Source organism: Coturnix japonica, chromosome 15 (assembly GCF_054131305.1).
Source record: "Coturnix japonica strain WE chromosome 15, WE-NBRP24, whole genome shotgun sequence".
Classification (NCBI taxonomy): Eukaryota; Metazoa; Chordata; class Aves; order Galliformes; family Phasianidae; genus Coturnix; species Coturnix japonica.
The window spans coordinates 6,637,669-6,661,161 of record NC_140677.1 but is presented as its reverse complement, the minus strand read 5'-3'; the positions used below and the strand labels follow the sequence as shown (position 1 = coordinate 6,661,161).

Here is a 23,493-nt window from a genome sequence, read left to right as displayed (position 1 = left end):
GATTGAAAGGGTGCTTGAGGCAAGCCAAAGTGGCCAGTAAGTGCTTTTAAAGGTAAATAAACTGTGGTGTGTGGCTTGATGCAATGTAGGTTGGAAGTAATAGAAAAGCCAAATAGTTGTGGGGATGCAGTGGGTTGAGGGCTGCCTGATGGGGAGGAGAAGTGTTCCTTCCTGCTTTGTTTCTTGCTGAGAAGACCTTGGGAAAGCATCCTGTTTTTTGGGTTATTATTCCTCATATAGAGGTGACTAGGGAAACACAACCCAGAAAAGCACAGCAAAAATGAGCTGAGAATAGAAGCTGTAGGGAGAAAAAAGCTGTAGGACTAAGGTTGCTTGGTCTCAAGGAGAGGAAATGCATTGAGCCCGAGTCCACCAGAACTGTTGTAGAAAAGAAGGGAACGGGCAGCTCTCTGTGTCTGTGGAGGATGGGATGGGCAGAAATGATATTAAGATATGTAACTTGAATGTGAGGGTTGAGAAGCACTGGGATAGGTGTGCCCTGGGAAGCTGTGGATTTGCAATTGCTGGGAGTCAGAAGTCAGACAAACATCTGCCAGAAATGGGCATTCTGACCCTGCCCCAGGCTCTGCCTCTGCTTGAGGCTCCTCTCAACCCTCACTGTTCTGGTGACATTAACAGCAAGTTCTGCATAAACAGAAGTCAATATATTGTCTTTCCTCTGCGAGGAAGGAGGAGCAGGTTGTGCCTTGAAGGAAGAGATGTGGCATAAAACAGCTGTGACAAGGGGCAAGATGTGACTGAGACCTGAAATCAATGGAACTACCATTTCCTTCCTTCTCTTTAAGTATTAATAATAGATTTATTTTTTTCTGGTCTACCAAGATAGCCAGCGTAATTCTATGCTATGAAGCCCTTAATGCACTGTGCTCCAAGCTGTATTCTGCAGGCATTTACTTTCCTTTCTCAGGAGAGATTTTCTTATGAAGTGCCATTGTAGGAAGCGGGGCCAGGTGCTCCAGTACAATGCAGTGCAGCTTTTCGTAAGCAAATTCCTCAGCTTCTGGAACAAACAGTGACTTTCTGACATGAGGCTCCTCTGCTTCCCTTCTAGCAGCGGGCAGACCTGCAGGATGACTGACTGTGATGATAATAAAGAAAAGCACACTGTGTGCACCAGGGAAATAATAAGAGGAGGATTTGTCAGTGGTTTGGAGTGGGGTTTGTTGGCCCTGCATGCTCATCTACTGCTCTGTTGATGTACAGCAGCTGGACATATCTGCAGGCAGTCAGCACCAGGAGAGCCAAGTGCAATAAGTTGGAAAATATATACCAGCCCAAAGGCTTTGCCATAGGGCGGGGGGGTTTGGGGGATTGTGGTCCCTCTGGGTGGGATGCTGAGCTGGTAGTGGTTGGCGGTGGTGTTGCTCCATATTGGTGCTGTGTGGTTGGGGTGGTTGTAGCTGTGCTGCTGGTCAGGATGTGGGGCTCCTGTAGGCTGTGGTTGGCTGCTCGAATCAGAGTTCAATAAAGCCTGGAACATCATGTCTGTTTGGAGGTATTTCTCATCTGTGGAGAGGCTTAATAGTGAGCCTGGGCAGTGGAGTAGCAGTGTGCTGTGCCAGCTCAAGCCTGATCAAAGCTTGCTGGTTAGGAAGGCCTCTTCCTCAAAATTAGTGATAGGAAGTAAGTTAGTTTCACTGTCTGGCTGTTGTGGAGGTTATTCAGAGCTGCCCTGTGTGTTCTCAATGGTGAGGAGCCTGGACTAGCAGCGCTGCTGTGCCGGCAAGAGGCAGTGCTGCACGTGGATGCTCTGTAGAGGTGGTCAGAGCAAGGGAACAAGGTGTGCTAATGCCCATACTTGTGCTTTTTAAGCGAGAATATCTAGTGCCGCTCAGCGGTGCTGTTAAATCCTAACTAGCAGCGACCCTGGGAAGGTGCTGGCCCAGAGCATCCTTTCATGCACAGAGCCCCGTGTGCTGTGCTGGGGCTGGAAGCTGGGGTTGGGCAGGCAGCTCAGCACACTGCGCCCTCTATGTGTCTCTATTTCCCCTTGAGCAGCCCAGTTGAGCCTGATATCTGCTTTCCCCTAATGTTTATTATGCCTCTGAGAGACAAGCAGAGGAGCCAAATGACTAACAGCCATTTGAGGAGCTTTGCTCTTTCGGCTCCATAAATAATGAATTCACTGGGGTGAGAAAACGCACACCCAGACACAAACACATACAAAGCCCTGCAGAGGAAAGGGAGTAAAAGCATGGAAGCTGGAGATACAAACACAAAGTCCTGTGCCAGTAAAATGGGAACTGCTTTTTGGAGATAGAAGCTGTCAGAGAGCTAGGAGTTAATTGCCTCGAGGGGAGACAAGGAGCACTTAGAGATGCTGGTGAGTGCTAGCTGAGATTTGAAGTGATAGCTTGCTACCTGCCTGGCTGCTGGGGAGGGCAATTAGTTTGAGCAGGATGTTTGTTTTATTGGCTGCAAGTCCTGTCTTTAAGCATCAGCTGAAATAACTCAGCTGTGAGTCAGCTTGTGTGGTAGCTGCCCACCCAACCTCAACAAGGTACAGGGATTCATTTGAGTCTGCTGGCCAGCTTCAGCTCATTTAGGTAGCACGGTGTGGTTTCGAAGAGACTGTTTTCCTTCTGAAAATTTACTTTTCTTTAAAAAGAAAGAGGAAAAAGAACACCCACGCTGCCTGTGCTGAGAGTACTTGCAGAAGTGATGTGCTTTTGTGAACAGCACAGTGAGGAGCACTGAACTGCAGATCAACAGGGCTCGGGTAGAACCAGTGCTCACCAACAAGTTGCTGGTCTGACTGCCAAGCTGTGCCTTGCATTGGGACACAGCACATCCAGCTCTTTCCCTGGTGTTAAACTGGGTATATTCTGCTTTACTGGCAATTAAAACAGGAAAGCATACTGCTTTGCAATTAATCCTTCAAAGATGAGTGCTCATGGACAGCCAGTGGGAGTGCACAGCAGTGGTTTGATTTTTATGAAAGGCTGAGATTTCAGTTCTCTAATCCATCTGGGCTTGATGTGACCTGATAGAGCTGGGGCATTTTCATAATGTTTGAACATCAGCTTGCCTCAAATGTTTCCCAAGTCCATCACATCTTGGGTGCTGTCTTTTTGTGGAGCTGGGAACTTGATTGTCCATCTCTCCCCAAACCATTTCAGAGGAGCTTTACTGCTCAGTAGATAACGATGGTTGTGTTGGTGCTGGGATTGCTGATGATGCCCCCATAGGGGGAGAGGCTGCTGCAGAGGTTGGTGCCAAAGGTGACAAATGGAACTGGGGGAGGCAACATAAAAGAGTTAGTCATTTTCAAGCCTGGGAAAAGCTGAGCTAGAGCTTCCTCCTGATAACTGTCAGATTGCTTCTTATCCCCCTTTATCTATTCTGTGTAATGATAAAAGCCCAAATGTTAATGCAAATACAAGGTAATTTTGCAGAGCATCGTTCCTATAAGCACTACATTTATTATAGGATGAAATAATATAATTAGGGGGATAATAGCGGAGAGAGGAAAATGGAGAGGTGTGAGCAAAAGAGAGCAAATATATTTTCAGCAAAGTTTTGGAAAGAAACAGAGAGCTAATGAGGTGGAGCTCATCTAGATGGCAGCAGCAGGCGTTGCTTTTCCTAGCAGGACAAGTGTCTGGAGACATCTGTCTGGAGAATAAAAGAGAATTAATAAATTGCCAGACTAATGGATGAGGGTAGAAAGAGCTACGAAGAAACACCAGTATCAGCCTGAAGCAAGTAGGGTGCAATGGATTTATATATACTCCAATTTGTTCAGAATGAGTGCTCGGTGCTGGGCAGCTCTGCTGCCTTTTTTTTCTTTTCTGGGGGCAAGTCCTGATTGAGGCAGCTAACAGCTCCATCAGCTATATAATTAGTATGAGTGAGTCCCTGTATTTGCATGGGGTGTTGGTTAGGGGCTGCTGCTGCCCAGCTGACATGTCCGTGAAGGTGGACACGGATGGGCTGCTGCTGGTGACAGGAAAGAATGAGGAGAGCATTTGGTTTGGACTGAAATAAATGGGTTGTCCAGCTGTAGCCGCTGTAGAGAGGAAGTTGAATGTTAATTAGATGCCACCAGTAATTACGGTGATTATGTATTTTTTTGAGTGGCTGTTGGGAATAGTTCAATTCTCATCCAGAGGGGAGCGTGAGTGACATTTCTAATCACTTTAAGGAGAAGGGAAGGTTCTTCTTAAATGAGGAAAATTGCTGTAAAACAACTTAAGCTACAGTAGATGCAAAGAACTGTAACTGCTTTGATGTCACTGTCAGGAAAAGTGGATGTCGGAGAAAGCAAGAGAAAATGCAGTAAAAGGATCCTGCTTCCCTGCCTCCTGACTTCAGAAACTCAGGCACTGAGCAGAAAGTCTTTTTCAACTCTGAATATGGGCTGTAATGATAAAAAAGGAAGGAATGGTAGTAAAGGAAAGGAAGGAGGGTTTGTCGAGTTGAACAACATTCGTAAACAGGTGATGTCAAAAATGGGACCTCCGCTGTTCTTCCACATGTCAGTGCATTTTCTTGCCTGTGAACCAAGCAGTCCTCCTGGAAACGCTCTGAAATTACTTTCTTCTCTGTCTGGGCTTTTGTTGTTGTTGTTGTTCCAGAAAACCAAATTTGATAGGCTTGTCCAGACACTGGGCTGTTCTGAAACAGTTGCACTGTGTGTATTTCTGTAGGTGCTGGCATCAAATAAGTGTGTGTGTATGAGGACCTACTCAGGAATATCCATTGCGCTCTGAACTCCATTCTTCTTTCAGCCATAGATAAAACCTCTCACTTATACCCGCTAGTTAGGAACTCATTAACATGCCACCCACTGAGTCTGATAACCTAACACCTTTCATCTCAGTCTCAGCTCAAATTCACCCTTTAAAATATTTGTCAAGATTTTGAATAAGCTTGCATACGTTCCCACCAAGCACGTACTGGACCATCAGACTTTTGTGGGATGCTGTACTGGAAATGACTGGTGCAGACCAATTAGATGAGAGCTTACTGGGTGAGACCGTTGTCTGCAGTGCAAACCCATTGAGTGCTCCTGGGGGTCTCTCATGTCAAAAAAATAATTACAAATGTTTGAGTTCTATATGTATGAAAACCTAAGGACAGTGAGCTGATCTGCACAGAAGCTTTCTGGTGCTTGGACAAGAACAGTCTCCTGAAACCCACAGGGATGTTCCACCTACAGGACGTTTGCAGCTGCCTAATGAGAAACTTAAAAAACTGCACCGTTCCCCTTCATTCGCAGGGGAAATACAGTACTTCACCACCCAGCCCTCCTGAAGCTGATGTTTGGAAGGCCTCCACTGGTGATGATTCTGGTAAGATATTATTGCTTCTTTGCACCTGTCTCGGTCTTGATTTTGTCTTGGGTATGACTGATTTAACTGAGCACTGAGACCATGCAAGATGGGTGTACTTATGACCTTCGGTAGTCAGTGTATCTTAATTAAGCAGATGACCAGTATAATGGCACAGCCACTTGGTCCTGCATTCCCCTGTCTGCTTGGGCATTGCACCCAAATGACAAACCTGCTGCCTTCTCCAGCTTCTTTCTCCATGTGGAGATCCTTCAGTGTCCCCTTGTCCCATGGGACCGTCTACTCCTTTGGGTGTGACTAGAAACACCTCCATCACAGGAGCTAAGTGCAAGTGTCCTGCATCATGAGGTGCGCACATGGCCCTGCTCCCAAGCATGCAATGCATGTTCATTGCATAGTGGGGGCCATCAGAAGGAGCTGTGTTTTACTTCTGTGATGGATCCCTACTGTTGCAGATCAGAGGGAAATGGGGCAATGGGGGACTGACTGCTGGAGCTGCAGGAGTGATGCCTTGCACAAACTTCATTGCATGCTCAGGGCAGAGTTCAGATCTGAAAGCTGTGCCTGAAAAATTTGCTTGGCTTTGCTATACCTTGTGTTTATGTGACCTCTCCTCTTCCAGATTGCTCCTGAAGGACCTACTGCAGATTGACAGGAAGCTGCCAAAAAGCATTGTGCCACATCAGGAGGAGCAGAGGACAACCTGAGACTCTCATTCCTTCTTGTCTCTGGGGATGAAGAGGTGACAGAGCTAAAGGGATGCACCACAAGTCTGGAGAAATAGAGGAAGATCAGAAGTCTCTGACTTCAGTGTTTGAGATGCTGAGTTCCCCTGTATCTGGTAGCTTTGGTTGCCTTTTACTCTCATCTTGTACTTGGACACTGTTAGTGAAAGATCTAATATGGATATCTATCTAAAATATCTATGCTGGTTTGTGCGAGAGCATTGGGGCTGTGCAGTGACATAAACTTTGCATCCTCTTATCTCAAGTATTAAAGTGAAGGTGTTAGCAATGCAGCTTGGTGGCTCTGTCAAAAGAGAAAGCAGTGAGCCAAAGCCATCTCCTGTGTGTCCCCTACAGACACAGCTGCGCACACAGGCTGCATGTGCAACTGCTTTAGGAAACTTTCCTTTCTGTTCTCACCAGCTCTCAGCAGTTTCTGTGCGTGCCCACCAGAGAGCAACCCTGGCACAGGGCTGGTGTCTCCAGAGACAGAGATGGGGACTGTAGGACCAAACCCAGCTTCCTTCACCCTTTCCAGCCTTATCACCTTGCCCAAACTGGAGCTGGAAGCAGGGTGTGACCCCCCCTGTGTGCCCCAAATCCAAGGCAAGAGGAACTTCCTGCTGGGCACAAGGATGTGGCACTAAGAGTCTGGCTGTCCTGAAGCTGTTGTAGGGAAGGACCATGCTGGGACAGCAGGGAGAGTCTGTCCCATGGATTAAGAGCAAGTTCAGACAGCTGAAACCTCCAAAATTCAGATGGGTAACAGCACAGTGCTTTGTGTCAGTCTCACAAGTAAATGTGCAGATGAATTTTGGTTTTTATATTTTTGTTATTTTTTGACAGCTGTCTCAGTGAATGGCTTTGGTACATGAATATGGAGTTTGATGTTATGGCATGTTCTGTTATTTCAGGTACAATCTAGTGCTTGCTGTTCAGAGAAGAAAGAAACCTGTACTTGTCGTGCACCTGCAGGTTTTATAAGCATCAGTGCTCAGTGCTGGCTTGAGGTCCTGGGTGGGCTGAAAGTTTTAGGTTTAGAGATAGGGCTCAGCCATACATGAACTACCTCACTGCAGCTCTCCCTCTATGGGGAGGAGATGGGCAAGCTTTGCTAGGATGTGCAGAGCAGGTGGTGATCACCTTTGTCTCTGCTCCATGCTGGATCTGTGTTCCCATGGGCAGCAGCAGGTGGGATGGCTGTGACCCCTGTGAACTGCAGCCCCAGGGCTCGTGCAAAGGGCTTTGAGTGAAAGCTGAGGGAAGAAATAACACTGCTATTTTTATCCTTGCTCCAGCCTGGGGATTTGGATTGGCAGGGTTAGTTATGAAGCCAATATTATGAGTTTAACTATGAGTGAAATAACATAACTTCTGTGGGAAGCAGAGTAAAAGAGGCAATTATGCAGTAGCTTAATAACAGCACTCTGGCTGGGTAGCTGAAAATATACAGTTGACAGTAATTAGATTTTTTTTTTTTCATTCTTCCTGTTAAATAGCTACAAAAATTACAATATAAATTCATCTGATTCACTCTTAGACGCTGTTTTCATCATCGGGTCCGTAACCATTTGGCATTCAGGCTATTTTTGTTTTGTAATTTTCTACTGTCTGGTATTTTAGAGGCACAGAACTTAATGTTCGTAATGTTGGACACACAAAGCAAGATGATAAAGGCAGGTGGGGAAGCAAGCAAGAACCCCATCAGAAATGAAGGGCGTGTCTGGATGGACAGCAAGGACTTCCCAAGTGGGGTCCCCTGACTCGCTGTTCTCTATCCAAGCGCTCACCATTCTTCGTGTATAGACAGCATTAAGCTTTCCCTTATGCCTCACAACCTTGCATTACCTTAGCAACTGTGTGCTTTCCAGCTTGCAGGGCAGAACTTGATGAGCCAGCAAGTGTCTGTCACTTGGGCTGCTTCTGATCATAGCTTGAAAGCCCTGCGCAGCATGAAGGAAAGAGCTCTCAGGTTTGCTCTCATTGCTGAAGGCTCAGGACGGGATATTTGCTTGGAGGCTGAAAGTGTTCTTCCTCTTGCTCTGTTTTATTATGTAAAAGAGCCAAGCGTGATTAACGATACCATGGTCCTGTTGTTGTGATGTGACACCGGACTGTGAGGTTGTGTTTCGTGGCTCTGATGCCCAGTGGTGTCTCTGACACGTGCAATAAATAATCTCTGCAGCAGCATTCCTGACCTCTCAGCAGAGCGTCTCTTATTGCTTTTCTTCCGCAGTGGCAGGAGCAGCACAGTTCAGCCTCACACCTGTGTTTTAGCTTTAAAGCACACTGGAGATCTCTGGAGCTGTTAGCAGGTTAGAGGCCACTTCCAGGTATGCTGCTGCCCCATTTGCTTCTGGTTTTCGATAGAAATATGCTGTGCTCTTGGCAAGGGCAGATGCTCCAGATGGTGCTGGGAAAAGTGCAAATGAGAGGTCTGATTCCAGCCCTTCTTCTCTTTAATGAATCCTGTCCAGCTCTCTAGTACAATGGGTTTTGTTAGCTGGGTCTGTTTTTAGCTTGTTTGTTTTTAAAAGGGACTTTTAAAATGCATCCCGCTTCTTTCTGCTACCCCTGACTCTACATCACAAGCTTATGACCTTCAGCTCATTCCTCCCTCACTGGGATGCATGCAGTGGGGCTTTGCTGTTTTCTGCCCCTGCCTTTCATGTTGCTGTGCTCTCTCATAGCCTGCACAAGTTGGATGTGATCCATCCATGGGATGTCCAGCTGCCTGGTGCTGGGGCCAGCTGCCAGTCTTGGGATCTCATGGTGGACCAGGTGGTTCATGGGGTGTGCCATGTCCTCCTGCAAAGCTGTGGTGGAAGAGCATGGAGGATAGAAGGAGATCCTTGTGGACACTGCTCGGACCAGAATATAGTTGGTGAGGCTGGGAGAGGAGAGCTGCCATCTCCTCCCTTATCTCATCTGGAGTGGTGCATGTGTTCCTATTGTAGGCTGTGCTGCTGCTCACACGGTGCCCCAGCCACCACCCTGCATTAGCTTATCCCAGTGTATTCCCATCTTACAAAATTAGATCAATTTTGCAAATTGAATTAGTAATTGAATTGAAGGGTGTTTTTTTTATTTTTTTTATTTTTATTTTTTTGCTGGTTGCTGTGCTCTCTTTTTCTTTCTTTTTTTTTTTTTTACATTGGAGTAAATCAGGAAGAAGTCAACAGAATCAAGCCCTGAGCACTTTCAGCAACATGCTCATTTAAATTGGATGCAAGAGGGTGTCTGTGTTTACATTTGGCCTGCCAAGAATCTCTGTTTCAGAAACTGGCTTACATAATATGTCAAAATTGGTTTACTCATTAGCATTGCAAACGGCGTGAAACAAGCCCCAGATTGATAAACTCACAGCAATATTTGCATCCCGAGCCGAGCGGCACAGGGGGAGGGGAGGTTCATTAGGAAACGTTCCATTTCCACCAGGAAAGCAAACGGTTTCCAGTTATAACTCAGACTTCGTTAATTTTCTGTCTTCCCAAATTTAAATTAAGATTGAGAGGGAAATGTGAAAATCTTCCTTGGCAAGCAGGCAGCCTGTGTGCGTGCTGCTGGGTGGGCAGGCTATACTCCAGGTGGCTGCAGCCGGGCTCCAGCCTCCTTGTACAGCCCCTTACAGCATGTCTGGGATTGCTCATCAGCTCCTCCAAATGGTGCATGGGCACTAATGTAGCTGCCTGCTCCTGCTTTAACCGAGGTACAACACAGAGCTGGGGAGCATAAAGTTGTGTGCTACAGGTCTTCCAGCTCATGGTGGGATGGGAAAAACATCCATCTCCACCATGCTGCTTGGGGTTTAACAGGCGTCTACAAAACTGGAAGCACATGTGAGCAGGGACAGGGCTGCTGGGGTGGGGTGAGCAATGGACAGAGTAAAGCAGCGCAGCACCAAGGGGTGCTGAGTGTAACTGCATCCCTACTGGCTGCCTTTGAATCTCTTGAGCCTTTGGGTGATTGAGCAAAGCTTGCAGGAATCTGCTGGATGTGCTCAGCTTTCAGTGGTTTCTAAAGGATTTGGGGGCTCAACTCCCATGAAGCTCTTTAGTCTGCTGTGAAACTCCCAGCTTAATCAGAAGCAGAAAGCTCTGATGCAGCACAAAGTGTCCAAGCAGTGCTGACACTGGTGCAGTCTGGTTTTATGCTGTAGATGATAATGCCCTATCCCATATTTCAGGCCAGGTTTTGCAAAAGAATCTGCTACAGCCAAAGGAAGCACCTGCTGCAGGTCCTGCTGCATCCTGATGGGATGCTTTCGGCATCCTCAGCCAACACCAGCACATCCATAATGAGCAGTTTTCATGGCGTTTGTGGCAAGTCACTGTTGCAGGAGGAAAAATAATTAAGGTTGGATCTTTCTGTGATCCCAGAGTCTGCAGTGCAGTGTTGATTGAAAGCTGTGGAACGAGATGGGTCATCACCTGCTGCAGCTGATTGTGCTCCTGCTGGACCTGTGTCCTGCACCTCACATCCCAGGTGGGCACATGGTTTAGAGGGCCAAGGGGTGGCATCTGGGAGAGGACCCCCTGCACAACCATTGTAATGGTGCTTCTCAATGCTTCCAAGAATTTCAGTGAGATTTTAAGCAGCAGCAATCAAGTAGCTGTTGATAATGCAGATGTGGGGTGGGGAGGAGTGATAAAATGATCTCACTGAGAAATGAGGGTGAGAGGTGCTGGCACGTTGCTTACTGTCGCACCTCGTGGCAAGAGGCTGTTCCATGTGAGATGCAGCCACAGACCTGAACACAGTGCAAAAAATCTGAGAGCAGTGGGAGCCAACTGAGCAGAGCAAAGGCACCAAGTTGCTTGTTTCATTTCCAGGGCTGGCACTTGGGTAGGCAGCAGCAGGCAGATGCTTTCACCTACGCTCAAGTACACCAAGCAGAAAGCAGCACTTCCACATCTCTCCTTGGAGAAGTCAGCACTGTGACATCTCATTGCAGCGCTGGCAGAGTATCTGTTGGGAAGGGCCACGTCACTGAGAGTGACACGTGGCAACTCCCACCCATGGGAAAGAAATGCAGAGGTTTGGTGCTTGTAGGGCTGAGTGTGAGCATCCTCTGTGCCCAGAGCCAACAGTGCTGGCTCTGAATGGACAAACTGAGCTGAAATTTGGTGATTTGGACTTCACCTTGATATTTTTCCTATGTTTTTAGTTCTCCTTATGCAGTCATAATTCCAAATCACTAAGGAAAATTAACCGTGCTCAGGTCTTGCTCTGCAGAAAACTGTTGTCACCCAGCAGGTGTTTCTGTACATCAGCTTGTAACCTCTGTCTGCAAATAAAAGAGAAAGTTGGCATTGTGTTTCATCTGTTGAGTCACCTCTATTTGCGTATGTTTGGTCCAGAGCATGGAAAAGAGGGCAAAGCAGTGCTAAGCCCAGTAAAATAATAAAACAGCATAGAGTGTGAATTGTGGTCTTAGTTGCACAAAACACCAATTGAGGTGATCAGAGCCCTTGTGAAAAGGCAGTGTTGAGTCTGAAGACAGAGAGGGACCCACAGCCCTCCTGGCAGCAGTGTGGCTTTGAGCTCTGTGCTGGGGGCAGCAGCTCTATGTAGCCTGGGGTGCAGTGCTGCTGCTGGCTGGCAGATGTGGGAGGCAATGAGCTGTGCTGCTGCTGTGCTCTCCCAGCAAACAGGCACAGAGAAAATCTCTTTGGGGTAAGTGGATGGTGTTAAACTTTTCCCTAGTAGATGTGAGGGGGTTTTCTGTAGGTTGTTTCTGATACGCAAAAGGTGAAAAGAGCTCGTGATCAAGGTAGACCTTCTGGAGGTCCACTCCTGTGAGAGCGCAGGAGCAGTTCAGTGCACATTACTGGAAGTAAGAGCTGAAAGATCTCCCCTGTTCCTGACAGGCTCTGTGCTGGGCAGTTCTCTGGGGTGGGTTGGTCTACCCCATTCAGCAAGGCACCCCAAAAGCCCCAAGCCAGCCCAGTAATAAAGGGGCACTGCTCTGATGGCACTCTGCAGGTGTCAGATGTGGAGGCTCTTTCAGCTCAGCACAACTTTAACCCAGAACCGTGGAGTGTTTCTTTCCTATAGAGCATGCATACAGAACAAAGCAGTGCTGGGGAGGACGGGGCTGCACCTCACAGCACATCCTTGTGCTACCTGCACCACAGCAACGCAATCAGCCCCCCACCACGGGGAAAGTGTTCCATCTCTCTACTTAGGCTTGTGTGTAGTCGCTGTCTGATAATATGACCATTTTGCCATCCCTCTGCAAATAAGGCTGAGGCTGCTGCCTGATTGGTATATCATCTCACTTTCTCTCAGCATTGATTTTCTTGCTCTCCTTATTTGCTTCATAAAAAGAGAGACGAGGAGCTGGTGCTTGTTCCCTCCCTCCCTCCCTCTCTCTCTCCCTCTCCACTGCGAGAAGCTTTTGGGAGCCTTTATTTTTAGTATGAGACAAACCTTGCTTTATTTCAGGAGACGCAAGTTGGATTATAAACCCTTTTGTAAATGTGTATGGTGATATTTGCTCCGGTAAGTTCTATGCTTATCTATTTATTTGTGTGTAGCTGTGCTGTTCTGGGGGAGAAGTGGGGTTTTTAAAGGAATGGCAAAGCCCACCAAATTGTTTTACAGGTTGGGTTTCTTTGTGCTCCCATGCTGAGCCCAACTGTTCTGTGTTTTTTAGGTACATGGATAATATTTCTGCTCTGTGTTTTGCATTGCAGAGGGGGGTGCCTGCTTTGGAAACTTGTTTTGCGCTTCATTTTACGGCAGAAATGTGGAAAGTGGGGATTAAAGGGGAAAGGGATTCCAATTTGTCGTGTTTCTTCCAGCGGTTGGTTTTTCCTTTAATCAAAGGCTACTCAAAAATAAGACAGAAATGTTTGCTATGAAAAACCAGTGCGAGCTGCTTAATATTGATCATCCTGAAGTACGAGCATCAGACTGCCTATTTCCTTAGGAAGATTAAAGTACGGCAGGTGGGCAGCAACATGCTCCTCATCAAAATGCATTGTTGAAATAAAGAAAATCTTTAAAGTAATTAAGGACGTGGAGTTGTTTTCGGAGTGTTACACCATTAATACAGGTCAATGTACTGTTGCTCTGACTCTCTGCTGTGCACGGCTCTGCAGCCTCGTTCCTCCGCGCTCTCAGCTAACTTGGAGACCTCTTTGTTACCTGTAAATAGCAGCGAGGTGCAGTGATTTATCTCCCCCCATCACAGCTCCTGGTGTGCTTCCCAGGCAGCGCGAGGCAGCGCTTGGAACACTGTGACTGAGGAAAGCAAGATGTGTATCTGCAGCGCGTCCAGGCTGCCTAATAAATATTTGACTTTGAGGCATTATATTCATTAATTTATTGGCACTTTGATTCTTTTGAGGTTGAGTCTGATCCATGGGAGTCAATCACGCTGGTGGTTCAGAAGTCTTTCAGAACTCCAGCTGTAGATGCTTTGAGAACATGAAAATCCACGTATCAAACCCAGAATAATCCACCTACTCTCATGATTTTGGGCCATGCTAATAGATGTGTGAGGCGTGCTCCAGTAGGGCTGCAACTGGCTTTATTAAACCCATCAGAAAAGGTGAGGATGTTGTGCTGGTAGAGCAGGCTGAACTCATCCAGAGAGAAATTTCAGATTGGCAATAACTGCTTAGTCATTTTAAGCTGCTTTTGGACCAGCTTAATTGTTCCGATGTTGTTTCCATGTGGAGGAGCTGCACTTGGCTTCCCAGCTGTGTGCGGAACAGCTCAGGACCATGCTGGGTTCTTGAGGGCTGCATGGTGGTTGGGTGCAGCTGTGCTGGGCATTGCATGGGGAGCCCACACCTTGGGTCTGCTGCCTGCAACTGGATTCATACGTGCCCATTTCTGTGTCTTTTCAATTTTCACATCGTTGCTATCTCATAAGCACCGTGTATATTTATCCCATTTATATACATTACTGTGAATGTATGTGTGAGCGAGGTGCATAACAGTGATTGCCTTTTCCCAATCATTTAATTTCTCAGGTGCCGAGGGTGTGAGTGTCTGAGCAGCACACATCTCACACGCTTTCTAAGCATAATCCTTCTTGCCCAAGGATTGCCTTAAACATTTCCAGCTTTGCTGAGCCTTGGTGCATGGCTCAGTGTGGTGACCTCCAGGTGAGGTTAAAGAGCATATTTGGTGACCCTGGAGGGGCAGCGGTTGGCTGGGATGAAGTGAGTAGCGCAGCTTCTGCTTCCAGCTCTGCAAAACAAAGGGGCTGGGGTTTCTGTACCATGTAATTTCTCATAGCAGGGGTGCCAGACTTCCCTGAAAGCTGGACACGCTGTGGTTTACTAAGAGGACAGTTCAGCTTGTCTGTATAGATTGGAAGCAGGGAAAGTGTCCAAGCTGGTGGGACTCCTGGTGTCACCCTGCCCCTGGAGGGCAGCTCGTGGGAGGCCAAAGAATTGTAAGGCATTGCATGGGCCATGTGCCTGAGTCCGTCATTGCAAACCATTTGTGTGAAGAGGGGCTTGTGGTGGAGCAGAAATGATCCCTTTGGTCCAAATGCTGTCCCTCCAGGATAAGACCAAGACAAGCTTGGGGGGAGCAGGAGAGCTTGCCTTACTTCCTATGTGGTGCATGCAAAAGTCTTCCATGCTTGTGGTTTTCCACCACTCACCTTCTGCCCATGCTAACATTGCAATGCTATCTCTTTCTAGCGGGTACATTAGGATCTGGAAGGAGTTGGAAATGTTATTTTAGGGCTGTGAGGATCCTGGGGAGCTGCTTCTCTGCCTCATTGGCTGTGGCATCTAGCAGCTCCAGCAGTTCCTAGAGAAATTCCTCAAGCTCTTAGAAGATTGATTTCTTAAATACTTCCTTCTGAATGCCAGATACTTTTTTTTTTAGCCAGGTCCTTGGAAGACTTAATGAATGCTTTCCTCACCTCTGTTAATCCTGTTCAGACCAATAGGTGCCCCATGGGGAGAATGGTATTTGTGTTGTTATTGGATAGCAGCTGCCTGTCACTGCCGGTGATGGCGGGTGGTGTTTTATTCTTTGTGTCATTCTTGATTAGAGGTTCCTGTACAATTATATGGCCAGTTTACTGTTTTTTTTTCCAGGGAACGTTTCTCTGTGTGGAAAATGGGTGGCAGATGGCAACTTGACCCAGAGGTTGGTCTTTCTTGATTTTCCCTTTGGGTTCTTCAGCAAGCTGAGCGCACATCCTTCCTAACAGCAGTGTGGGCTGCAAACTCAGAGCCTGCTCCTTGGCATGGGCTGTAACAGCAAGTGCTGTGTGCCTGCCCCTATGTAAGCACTCATGGCCATCGGGACTGTCCCTGCTGCCAGCCCCAGGGAAGCAGAAGGGAGAACTAGTGCTAGGCTATGCAGGAGGCTGGGCATTGCAGGCAGAACAGTGCAATGCTTGCTCAGTTGGTGTTTAATTAGATGTCCAGTACAGGTCTGGCTCTGCTTGTCTGTGGTTTGCAAATGTAATCATGACCCTGGGCCCAAGGGGATGCTCGGGGTCCTTGAACTTGCAATGAAACTTTTTGTTTTGTGTCTGGGGCCAGAATACTGAATACCATCAAATTCTTAAGCCTTCCTCTCCTGTCATGTCCAACCTATTATTTTTGTAAGGAAAAAAAAGAAAAAAAAAAGGTAAGGATAGAAAGGAAAACAAGATGTGCTGAGTCCTTCAGTACAGACAGGGGAGGAGACAGGCGGTCAGCATGATGTGTGGGATCTGCTGCATTGCTCCTGTCCTTTCCCAGGCACGGTGCTGGAGCTGTCTGTCTGTCTGTGCCACATACAGGCTGTCTGTCTGGGTGGAAGGGGTCCTGCCACCTGGATGGCTGCGCAGTGCTCATCTGTCACCAAACTTCCCTGGCACCCTGGCAAAGCAAATATGCTGCAGCAGGCTCGAAAGCTGTAAACATATGGGCACTAACAACAGATTAACTGAGTGATTTAGTCTAAGGGGCTTGGTAGATTACCATAAAATATATCTTAATTAGAAAAGCGATCAAACTCTCACAGAGTTAATGAGGACAAAACGTCCCTGTTGGCAACAGCGCTACGTCCCCCAGGCCAAGGGATGGAGGTGTCAGTGGATGAGCCTCATGCCCACAGTGGGAGATCTGGGAGTTTTGCTGCTGTTTGCCCACTCTGGCTATGGGTGTCGGATCCCTTCACACTGAATTATTTGTTCTTGGACCATGAGGTCATCCAGCGAACCGCTAGGAATGAGGCTGATGGTAAACTTGGATGCCTTCAGCAGCATCAACAAAACAGAAACTGCTGAAGGTGAAAGAGTAGAGCATTTGCACATTTTCCTTGAAAATGTGTGCAATTACCTAAAGTCATATTTGAGTGTTTGCCATGTATAGCACAGCTGGTCCCAGATAAAGGACTGAGGCTTCTAAGTGCTACCATAACACAAATAATTAATAAGTCTATTTCCTTCACTGCGTTCTCTTGTTTTTAGTGAACATTACCATGATTAGCTTTTACCTGATTCTGAATTTATAGCATGTCCAGTAGCTTTCTTTTCATTCTGCATGTGTTTTCTTCCTTATTTTATCAGCTCCAGTTTTACTCCACAGGCTGGAATCTGCAGATGTAAAAGCTAAATAATCATCTCCAGGAGCACAGGTATAAAGAGTGAAGAGGCCAAAAACAAATTGATGTATTATTGGTTTGGAACAAGTGCCTGCTTTTCTTCTGGCTCTGGAAGGCTGTGAAGTACACTGGGAAGTGGCACAGAAGATGCACAGCAGCTGCTGGCAGTTGAGAGAAAGGAAAGGATGCCTGATTATTTGAGAATTGGCAGTATTTTAAAACATGGAGGAAGTGGGGAGTATTCACGCCAGGGGTTGCCAAGTTTCTTTTGTTACCTCTTTTTGTGCTTAGAAACAGATTTCAGGGAACATCAGTGAAAGTGCATGAGAAGAAAAAGGGAGAAGGTGTGGAGGAACATGGGGTGGGTGAGGATGGAGAGGAAACTGGGATAACTTAAACCAACTGGATGGAGTGTATCAAGAGCCGGTGAGATAAGGAAACATTGTTGGTTTTTTGCTTTTCAATTTAAGGATACTTCTATTACTGTTTCCTAAAGATGCTCATGTTAGGGTGTTACCATTTATGATTTAGCTTTAGGAAGGGGAGCAATGCCACTTTTAGGGACAGTGTAAGAGGAGCAAAGGAAAAGAAGAGGAAGGGGAGGTTTTAATTCTGAAAACATTTTGTTCCCAAAATGTTCCCCATGAATTCCCAGAGCTCAACAATGCAAGCGTTCATTTGTAGCCCATCGTTTTAATTATTAGAAAAGAAATTATTTTCACCATGTGTGCTGCTAACTAGCCAGGAGCAAATTTTTCTTACAGCCCTTTGCGCAGAGCTGGGTGCTGAGGTCAGAGCCAGCACCAATGGAATTTTCCAGCCAAAACTGCTTTGAGACAAAAGGAGGGGTCCTGTGTGGGATGCCAGGTGCAACCCAGGCCTTCCTCCATCACAGGATTGCCTTGAGAAGGTGGGGTCTGGAGGAAGAGGGGTACATCTACCATGGCAGGGCAACCAACAAGGTTAGGACAGCCACCATGGGTCTTGATGGCCAGGAGTGGCTGTACATAGGCTTTCTGGAAAAGCAGCCATGCTCTCCAAAAGGACAACCTGGGTACCCAGCAGTGCTGCCCGTAAAGATGTTGAGATACTGGAAAATGGGAAAGCACAGCCAGCCGTCCTATCAAAGAGCACTGCTGGGGGTGTGGGAAGGAAGCGAGGCCTCATTGCTTAGCAATTTGAAAGCACTCTCAAATCCTCACGGGACAAAGCTGTTGCACTGGTTTATTCATCCCAAGGGCTCTCTGGATGCCTTCCCAACCTAAATAATTTTCACCCATTTCCTTAATTCAGCTTGAGAAATGAGAGCTGAGTGCGAGCATGCTTGCTTAGGGAGCAGATGACACTGGGTAGCAGCACAGCAGCAGCGGGGCTGAGAGGAAGCTGCTAATGGCTTCTGATGAGCACCAATGTGATAATAATGAGGTTGGTGCCCTTTCACTCACCCAGAGAATCTTAGCAAAAGTATAATCCCTGCTAGTCAATGGGCGATCATTAGGTCATAAATAATAGAGTGTGATTGAAGGACAGCGCCTTTCCTGTAATAAATCACGCAGAGATGCTCTTGGCCTGGGGGGGGCAGGAGGGGGTCTCACTGCAGCCCCATGCTGTGCTGTGCTGCAAGCTCCCAGCTGTCAGCGTGGTCTGTGTACTCCCAAATCTCATTGCTGCATTTGGCTGCACTCACAGCATGAGGATACTCCACCACCACCGAGGTCTGCCAGCACTGAGGTAGATGGAAGGAATGACGATGCACCTTGGATAACATTTTTGTGGGCATGGCGGGGGTGGGTTAACAGTTGGACTGGATGATCTTGGTGGTCTCATCCAACCTTAATGATTCTGTGATTCTATGACAGAGGGAAGTATTTTTTCCATGCACCTAGTGCATATGGACACTGCTCAGCCTTCAGGTAAATCCCTGTGTTTACTGGGGGGAGTAAATCCTTCTTAGCGCTGGTTTGGATCACACTCTGTACACAGTTATGTTACATGGTTGGGCCATTTTAAACTCAGATATTTCTAAACCCACCCAGCAAGTAAGGAAACAAGCGACTGTCCAATTGCTTTAATTTTATAATTGTGTATACTCATACCACAGTAAATCCAATATAAGCAGTCTCTCAAGCCTGCACAAAGCCTGTGTTTTCATCAGGGAGCAGGAGCAGAACTGCATTTACATGTGAACCTGCCTGGCTTGGGGCTGGGCAAGAATCTCTACCAAGGGCATGGCAGCTGCCTCCGTGTGCCAGCAGGCTGGAAAAGTCTTCAGGCCCAAAAAGGAGTGCATCTCTGTACTGAAGTGGTATGTGTCACAACATGAGTTATTCAGGGATCGTATGCAGAAATGAAACAAATCTGTGTCACTTGTGCTCCCATCTCCTTAAAGAAGAAGGGTATGAATGTGGAGACATGAAGGCTGCAGGTCCTTGTAGATGTCTTCAGTTATCTCAGACCTTTGGCCAGTGGTTGGAGGGGCTGAAGCAGCTTAACATCTCTCCCCACTTGTGTGACAGGCTTTGTTCACTGACGACTTTTCCTTTCACTGAATCCAAGAGATGTCGACATACATCTTTATTTTCTGCCTGTTAACTCTTCCGTGCAAGCTGCCAACCTTAGCATTAGCTTTCAACTTTATGGCTGACCCATTAAACATTGGATGAAACATCTCATCATCTTGCATTACATTTTGAACTTAATAAATAGGAAAGGCATTACACAGACTCTGTCTGGCCATCTGGAGGAACAATGTTCCTTAGCTCAACGAATGGCTATCTAATCCTCTCATATACAGTTTGGTTTTATTCTATTAAAATATAATGAGAAAAGACTACCATACCATTATGTGGTGGGACTAAATGGGATTTTTAGAGTAATCAATGAAAATGAGTAAAAAAGATAAAGATTTTCTTCAAAGAAAAATAGAGAAAATTGTCTCCTTGGGATTAAAGTATTGTAGAACCAAATGATTATAGCACAGTCTTTACTCACTAAAAATACCCCAGCTTCATTTCCATAAATCTATCTATTAAGAATCAAAGGAAGTATTTTTTTTTCCTTTTAAAAATGCGAAGTATTAAATGAAATGCTCTGTTTTAAGCTGAGGATGCCACAGGATGCTACTTGATGGTCTGGAGGGTTTTCTCTCTTGCCTCCAACAGTGACCCCAAAAACCCATCCCAGAGGATATGGGACAGACACTTGAATGTCCTCAGGGCTGTCCAGCCTGCCCTTGGATGTCTCCAAGGACAGGGGATCCACCACTTCTCTGGGCAACCTGTGCCGCTGCTTCACTGCCCTTATTGTAAAAATACTTCTTTATATCCAATCTAAATCTCCCCTTTTAGTCTGGAACCGTTTCCCCTTGTCCTATCACAATATACCCTGCTACAGACTCAATCCTCCTTTTTCTTATAACCCCCCTTTAGAAGGTTTGCTTCTTGCGGTGCTGCTGTTTATTTCTAAGGGGGGCACACTAAATCCTGGCAATTAGTGGACAATTGCTCTAGGCTTTCTTTTTCAGCATAAGGAGAATATATTTCAGCTTGCTCCCAGGACAGTTGTTGGAGGAAAATGAGTCCTGCTAGTCATCGCCTCCCCCCAGCTCTGCTGCCCACCCAATTCATCAACCAGTCAAGCTGATATAATTAGGAATCCCAAAGTCAATAAGCTGATAATCTCCAGTGAACAAAGGCTTGTACGTAGGAGAAGTGATTCCAGGAAGTCTGCAGCTCAGATCCTCGGAGGAAAGATGCCAGATTCTAAAAAGGAAACAGGCAGAAAGCCGGAGGGGAGAGTGCTCCCTAATTTTCACTAGTGACATATTTTGGGCTATCGGCTCTACACTAAATGTTTTCTCATACAGTCATTTAGTGCCTCTAAATCTTCTCTTTACAGCCTTAATAATGACGTTTGGCTGCTGGTTGCATTCCATAAATAAATCATCGGAGCGCTACAAGGCTGTGCAGGGGATGATGCTGTCTGCGGGGCAAGGGATGCTTCTCATATGTATCCCTGGCCTTAGTGAACAAGGAGGAGGTGTAAAGCCATGCAGTGTTTGGCACATATTTTGCAGCCTCTTTGTGATGGAGATCCAGAGAAGGAGAAGTCTTATATCCAAAAGCCATGCCAGGAAGCTCTGGCTTTGTGAAACACTTTCAATGTGTAAAGTGACTAATGGGTGAGTAGGGGTCTCAAGTATTGCACGTTGCTTTTCCAAAGCATCTGATGTTCCCCTTGGCTTCTCAGTGCTAGGGCAGGACTGGGGCTGGGATCTCTCCTGGAAGGTATCCTGGTAAAAGCGAGTGGCTTATGTAAAATTTCATCAATTTTAAATGGCAGACTTATCTTCCTAACAGGATGTTTTAGCTGCCCTGCTTCTATGTTAGCCTTTTAGCTTGCCATGTCAGGAGCCATTCTACCTTCTTCAGGCTCTCACGGCCAACCTGTCACTCGGCAGGCATTGAGGGGAAGGCTCTGAAGCCAAGTATGGAGAAATGGTAGGAAGTTGTTCCATCTGTCATTCCTGTGGCAAGGGGAGTCGTGTGGTGCTGCTGCTGCCTGCCTGGGACACAGCTGGGACATGGGCTCTTTTGGAACCCTTGTGCCCCTAACCCAGGGTTAAGAAGGGACCAGCACTGGAGCTGAAATGATGTTTATTATTGCACAGTGCCATAATGAATATAATTTCTATTGGTTAAGCTGGGTTATAGGATTTACCTGTCTTCCTTATGAAGTTATAGCGGTTTGGTGGTGGGGATGTGTTGATAGTTGGACTTTATGATCTCCAAGGTCTTTTCCAACCTTAACAATTCTATGATTCCATGACACAGTCGCACAGAGTAAGGCTGCACAGTTATAATGGTTACAATCACCATTATAAGCAGGAGATGGGGTATTCATTGGCATACACAAAGGCACCACCATCTTCAGAGACTTGCAGCCTTGTTGGAGAAAGTCTTGTGACAGGTGGAGAGCTTGTATAGAAGCAATGTGATGCCCCAAGGGCACCGTGCTGCTCCTGGCTGCTCCTAGGGGACCTGCCTTCATATGTAATTTTGCATATGTTCTCCGTGTAAAAGATGGCCCTCGAGGGCAGAGGCTGTAATAAGCAGATCTGGCCATACGCTGAGATAGATCTGGTATAAAGGGGAAAAGCCATACACATGCAGGGTGCAGATGGGATGAGCGCTGAGTGTGGATTTATAGGCAAAGAATAACTAGGAACATAGGGAAACGCTTTCCCTTTCTCCATAAACTTTTCAATTTCAGAGAGACGAGATTCAATAAAATTATCTTGCAGATGGAAGTTTTATTGAATCTGGACCATAAAGCTCCCATTATGGGGTTTACAACTGCCATTTACACAAATCCTGCTATAATAAAATACAGTGGTGTTTACAGCATTCCTGCGACTGACACAGAATTACAGCACGCACAAAAGCTGCCCAGTAAATCTTGGTTTAATTCACTGATGACAGAAAGCAGCAAAACTTGGGAGGGAGCAAAAAAAAGCAACAAGAAAAATGCAGAGCTGGGAGGGAGAAGGTTGTTTGGGTGTGAGGAGTTATGCTGAGAAAGGATTCATGGCCTGCAAGGCATGATGTAAAGGTGCTTCCAAGCAGTGCGGTGTGGTGCCCAGCTGCAGGGACCAGTGATGTGATTGCAGCCAGAGCAGGGAGCCAGGCTGGGCTGGGTTAACTATAAAAGCCGCCAGCTGGTTCTTTGTTGCTTTCCCACCTGCCTGCTGGGTGCTGCTTGGGTGCTTGCAGTATGGCATGTGCTGAGCAAGGATAGAAAGTGGTGGGCAGCTCTGGTGGGATGTAGCTGGAGAGGGAGTGGGCTGCAGGTTTACTGGGTGTGGAAGCATCTGGAAAGCCTCTGGCTGAGAGCTGAGCATGGGAATCAAGGTGGGTAAAGCTGGATCTGAGGCTACAGAAATGCACTCAACTTTTCTGACAACCTTTCTGAGCTGTATTTTTGGGGCTGTCTACTTGCTGTTGTCACAGGCTCATGTTAATTCCCAATCCTTCATTATTTGCCTGAATTGTGTGTCTTTCCCCTCCTTGTCCCCATTCTGAGAGCTGCAGCTGGCAGGTGATGCTGTTCATTTATGGCAGCTTCGTTTCACACTTCAGCCCTTCACTCCCCCCTTTATTTTTTGCGAGCCATTAATCTTTGTGACTCCCGGCACATCTGTAAAACACCTGCAGTTACAACTCCATTAATTAGGCCAGTAAGCAGGTCAGCCCGAATCTCTCTGGTTCTCCTTAATATATTGTTTTCTGACATTGCCTCACAAGTTAAGCTGAGATGATTAATAGTGATTTTTGGTGCTGTTGCATGTGTCAAGGCTGAAAAACTTTGAGGAAACATCTCATTTAGGATTAAGGAGTGCTATTCAAGTTTATTATAAGCATTTATTTCAAATGAACCAACAAGCCATTTCATGGGAAAGTTCAGCTGTCTTTCTTTCTTTTTTTTCAGTCAGAGCCCAGTGTAAAGAATTGAGTCAGTCGCTGTTTAAATCAACTTGCCTTATCATTAGGCTTCTAAACCCCTTTGCAGATCTGCCTGTAAGCAGCGTGCAATGGGTGCCCAGATGAATGGCGTGTTTTATTAGTGGAGCCTTTTGCAGCAGGGATGGATCTAATTACTTATTTTTTTTGGTATTTCCATGTTGTTTAGTGAATCATTCAGCCCCTCGGTTTGCCATTATAGTTGTTTGCTGTATGATTTTCTTTCCAGTGTCCAAATACAATTTGTTCTCTTCTAGTTGCACGTAACCTCTTTTCTTTGGGTTCTTGGCCTTTAGTTCATTCAGTTGTGATTTGGGTTGTGGGTTTACTTGTCACTTCCCGTATCTGCCTCACTTCAGATCA

The 23,493-nt window shown here is 46.5% G+C and overlaps 1 protein-coding gene across 4 annotated transcripts in view; it reads left to right on the top strand.

Moving 5' to 3' along the window:
* Window positions 1-23,493, top strand: part of SYNPR (synaptoporin) — a 76,655-nt gene that overhangs the window by 33,152 nt on the left and 20,010 nt on the right. The window contains exons 1-2 of one of the 4 annotated variants that reach the window (XM_085516301.1): window positions 12,363-12,544; window positions 15,112-15,163. The exons of 1 other annotated variant lie outside the window; for it this stretch is intronic. In XM_085516301.1, coding sequence (XP_085372427.1) covers window positions 15,134-15,163 — 30 coding nt within the window. In that variant the 5' untranslated portion in view covers window positions 12,363-12,544; window positions 15,112-15,133. Of the gene's footprint in view, window positions 1-12,362; window positions 12,545-15,111; window positions 15,164-22,494; window positions 22,522-23,493 lie in introns of those variants that run through there. 2 more of the 4 variants (XM_015875411.3, XM_015875412.2) reach the window with 2 other exon arrangements.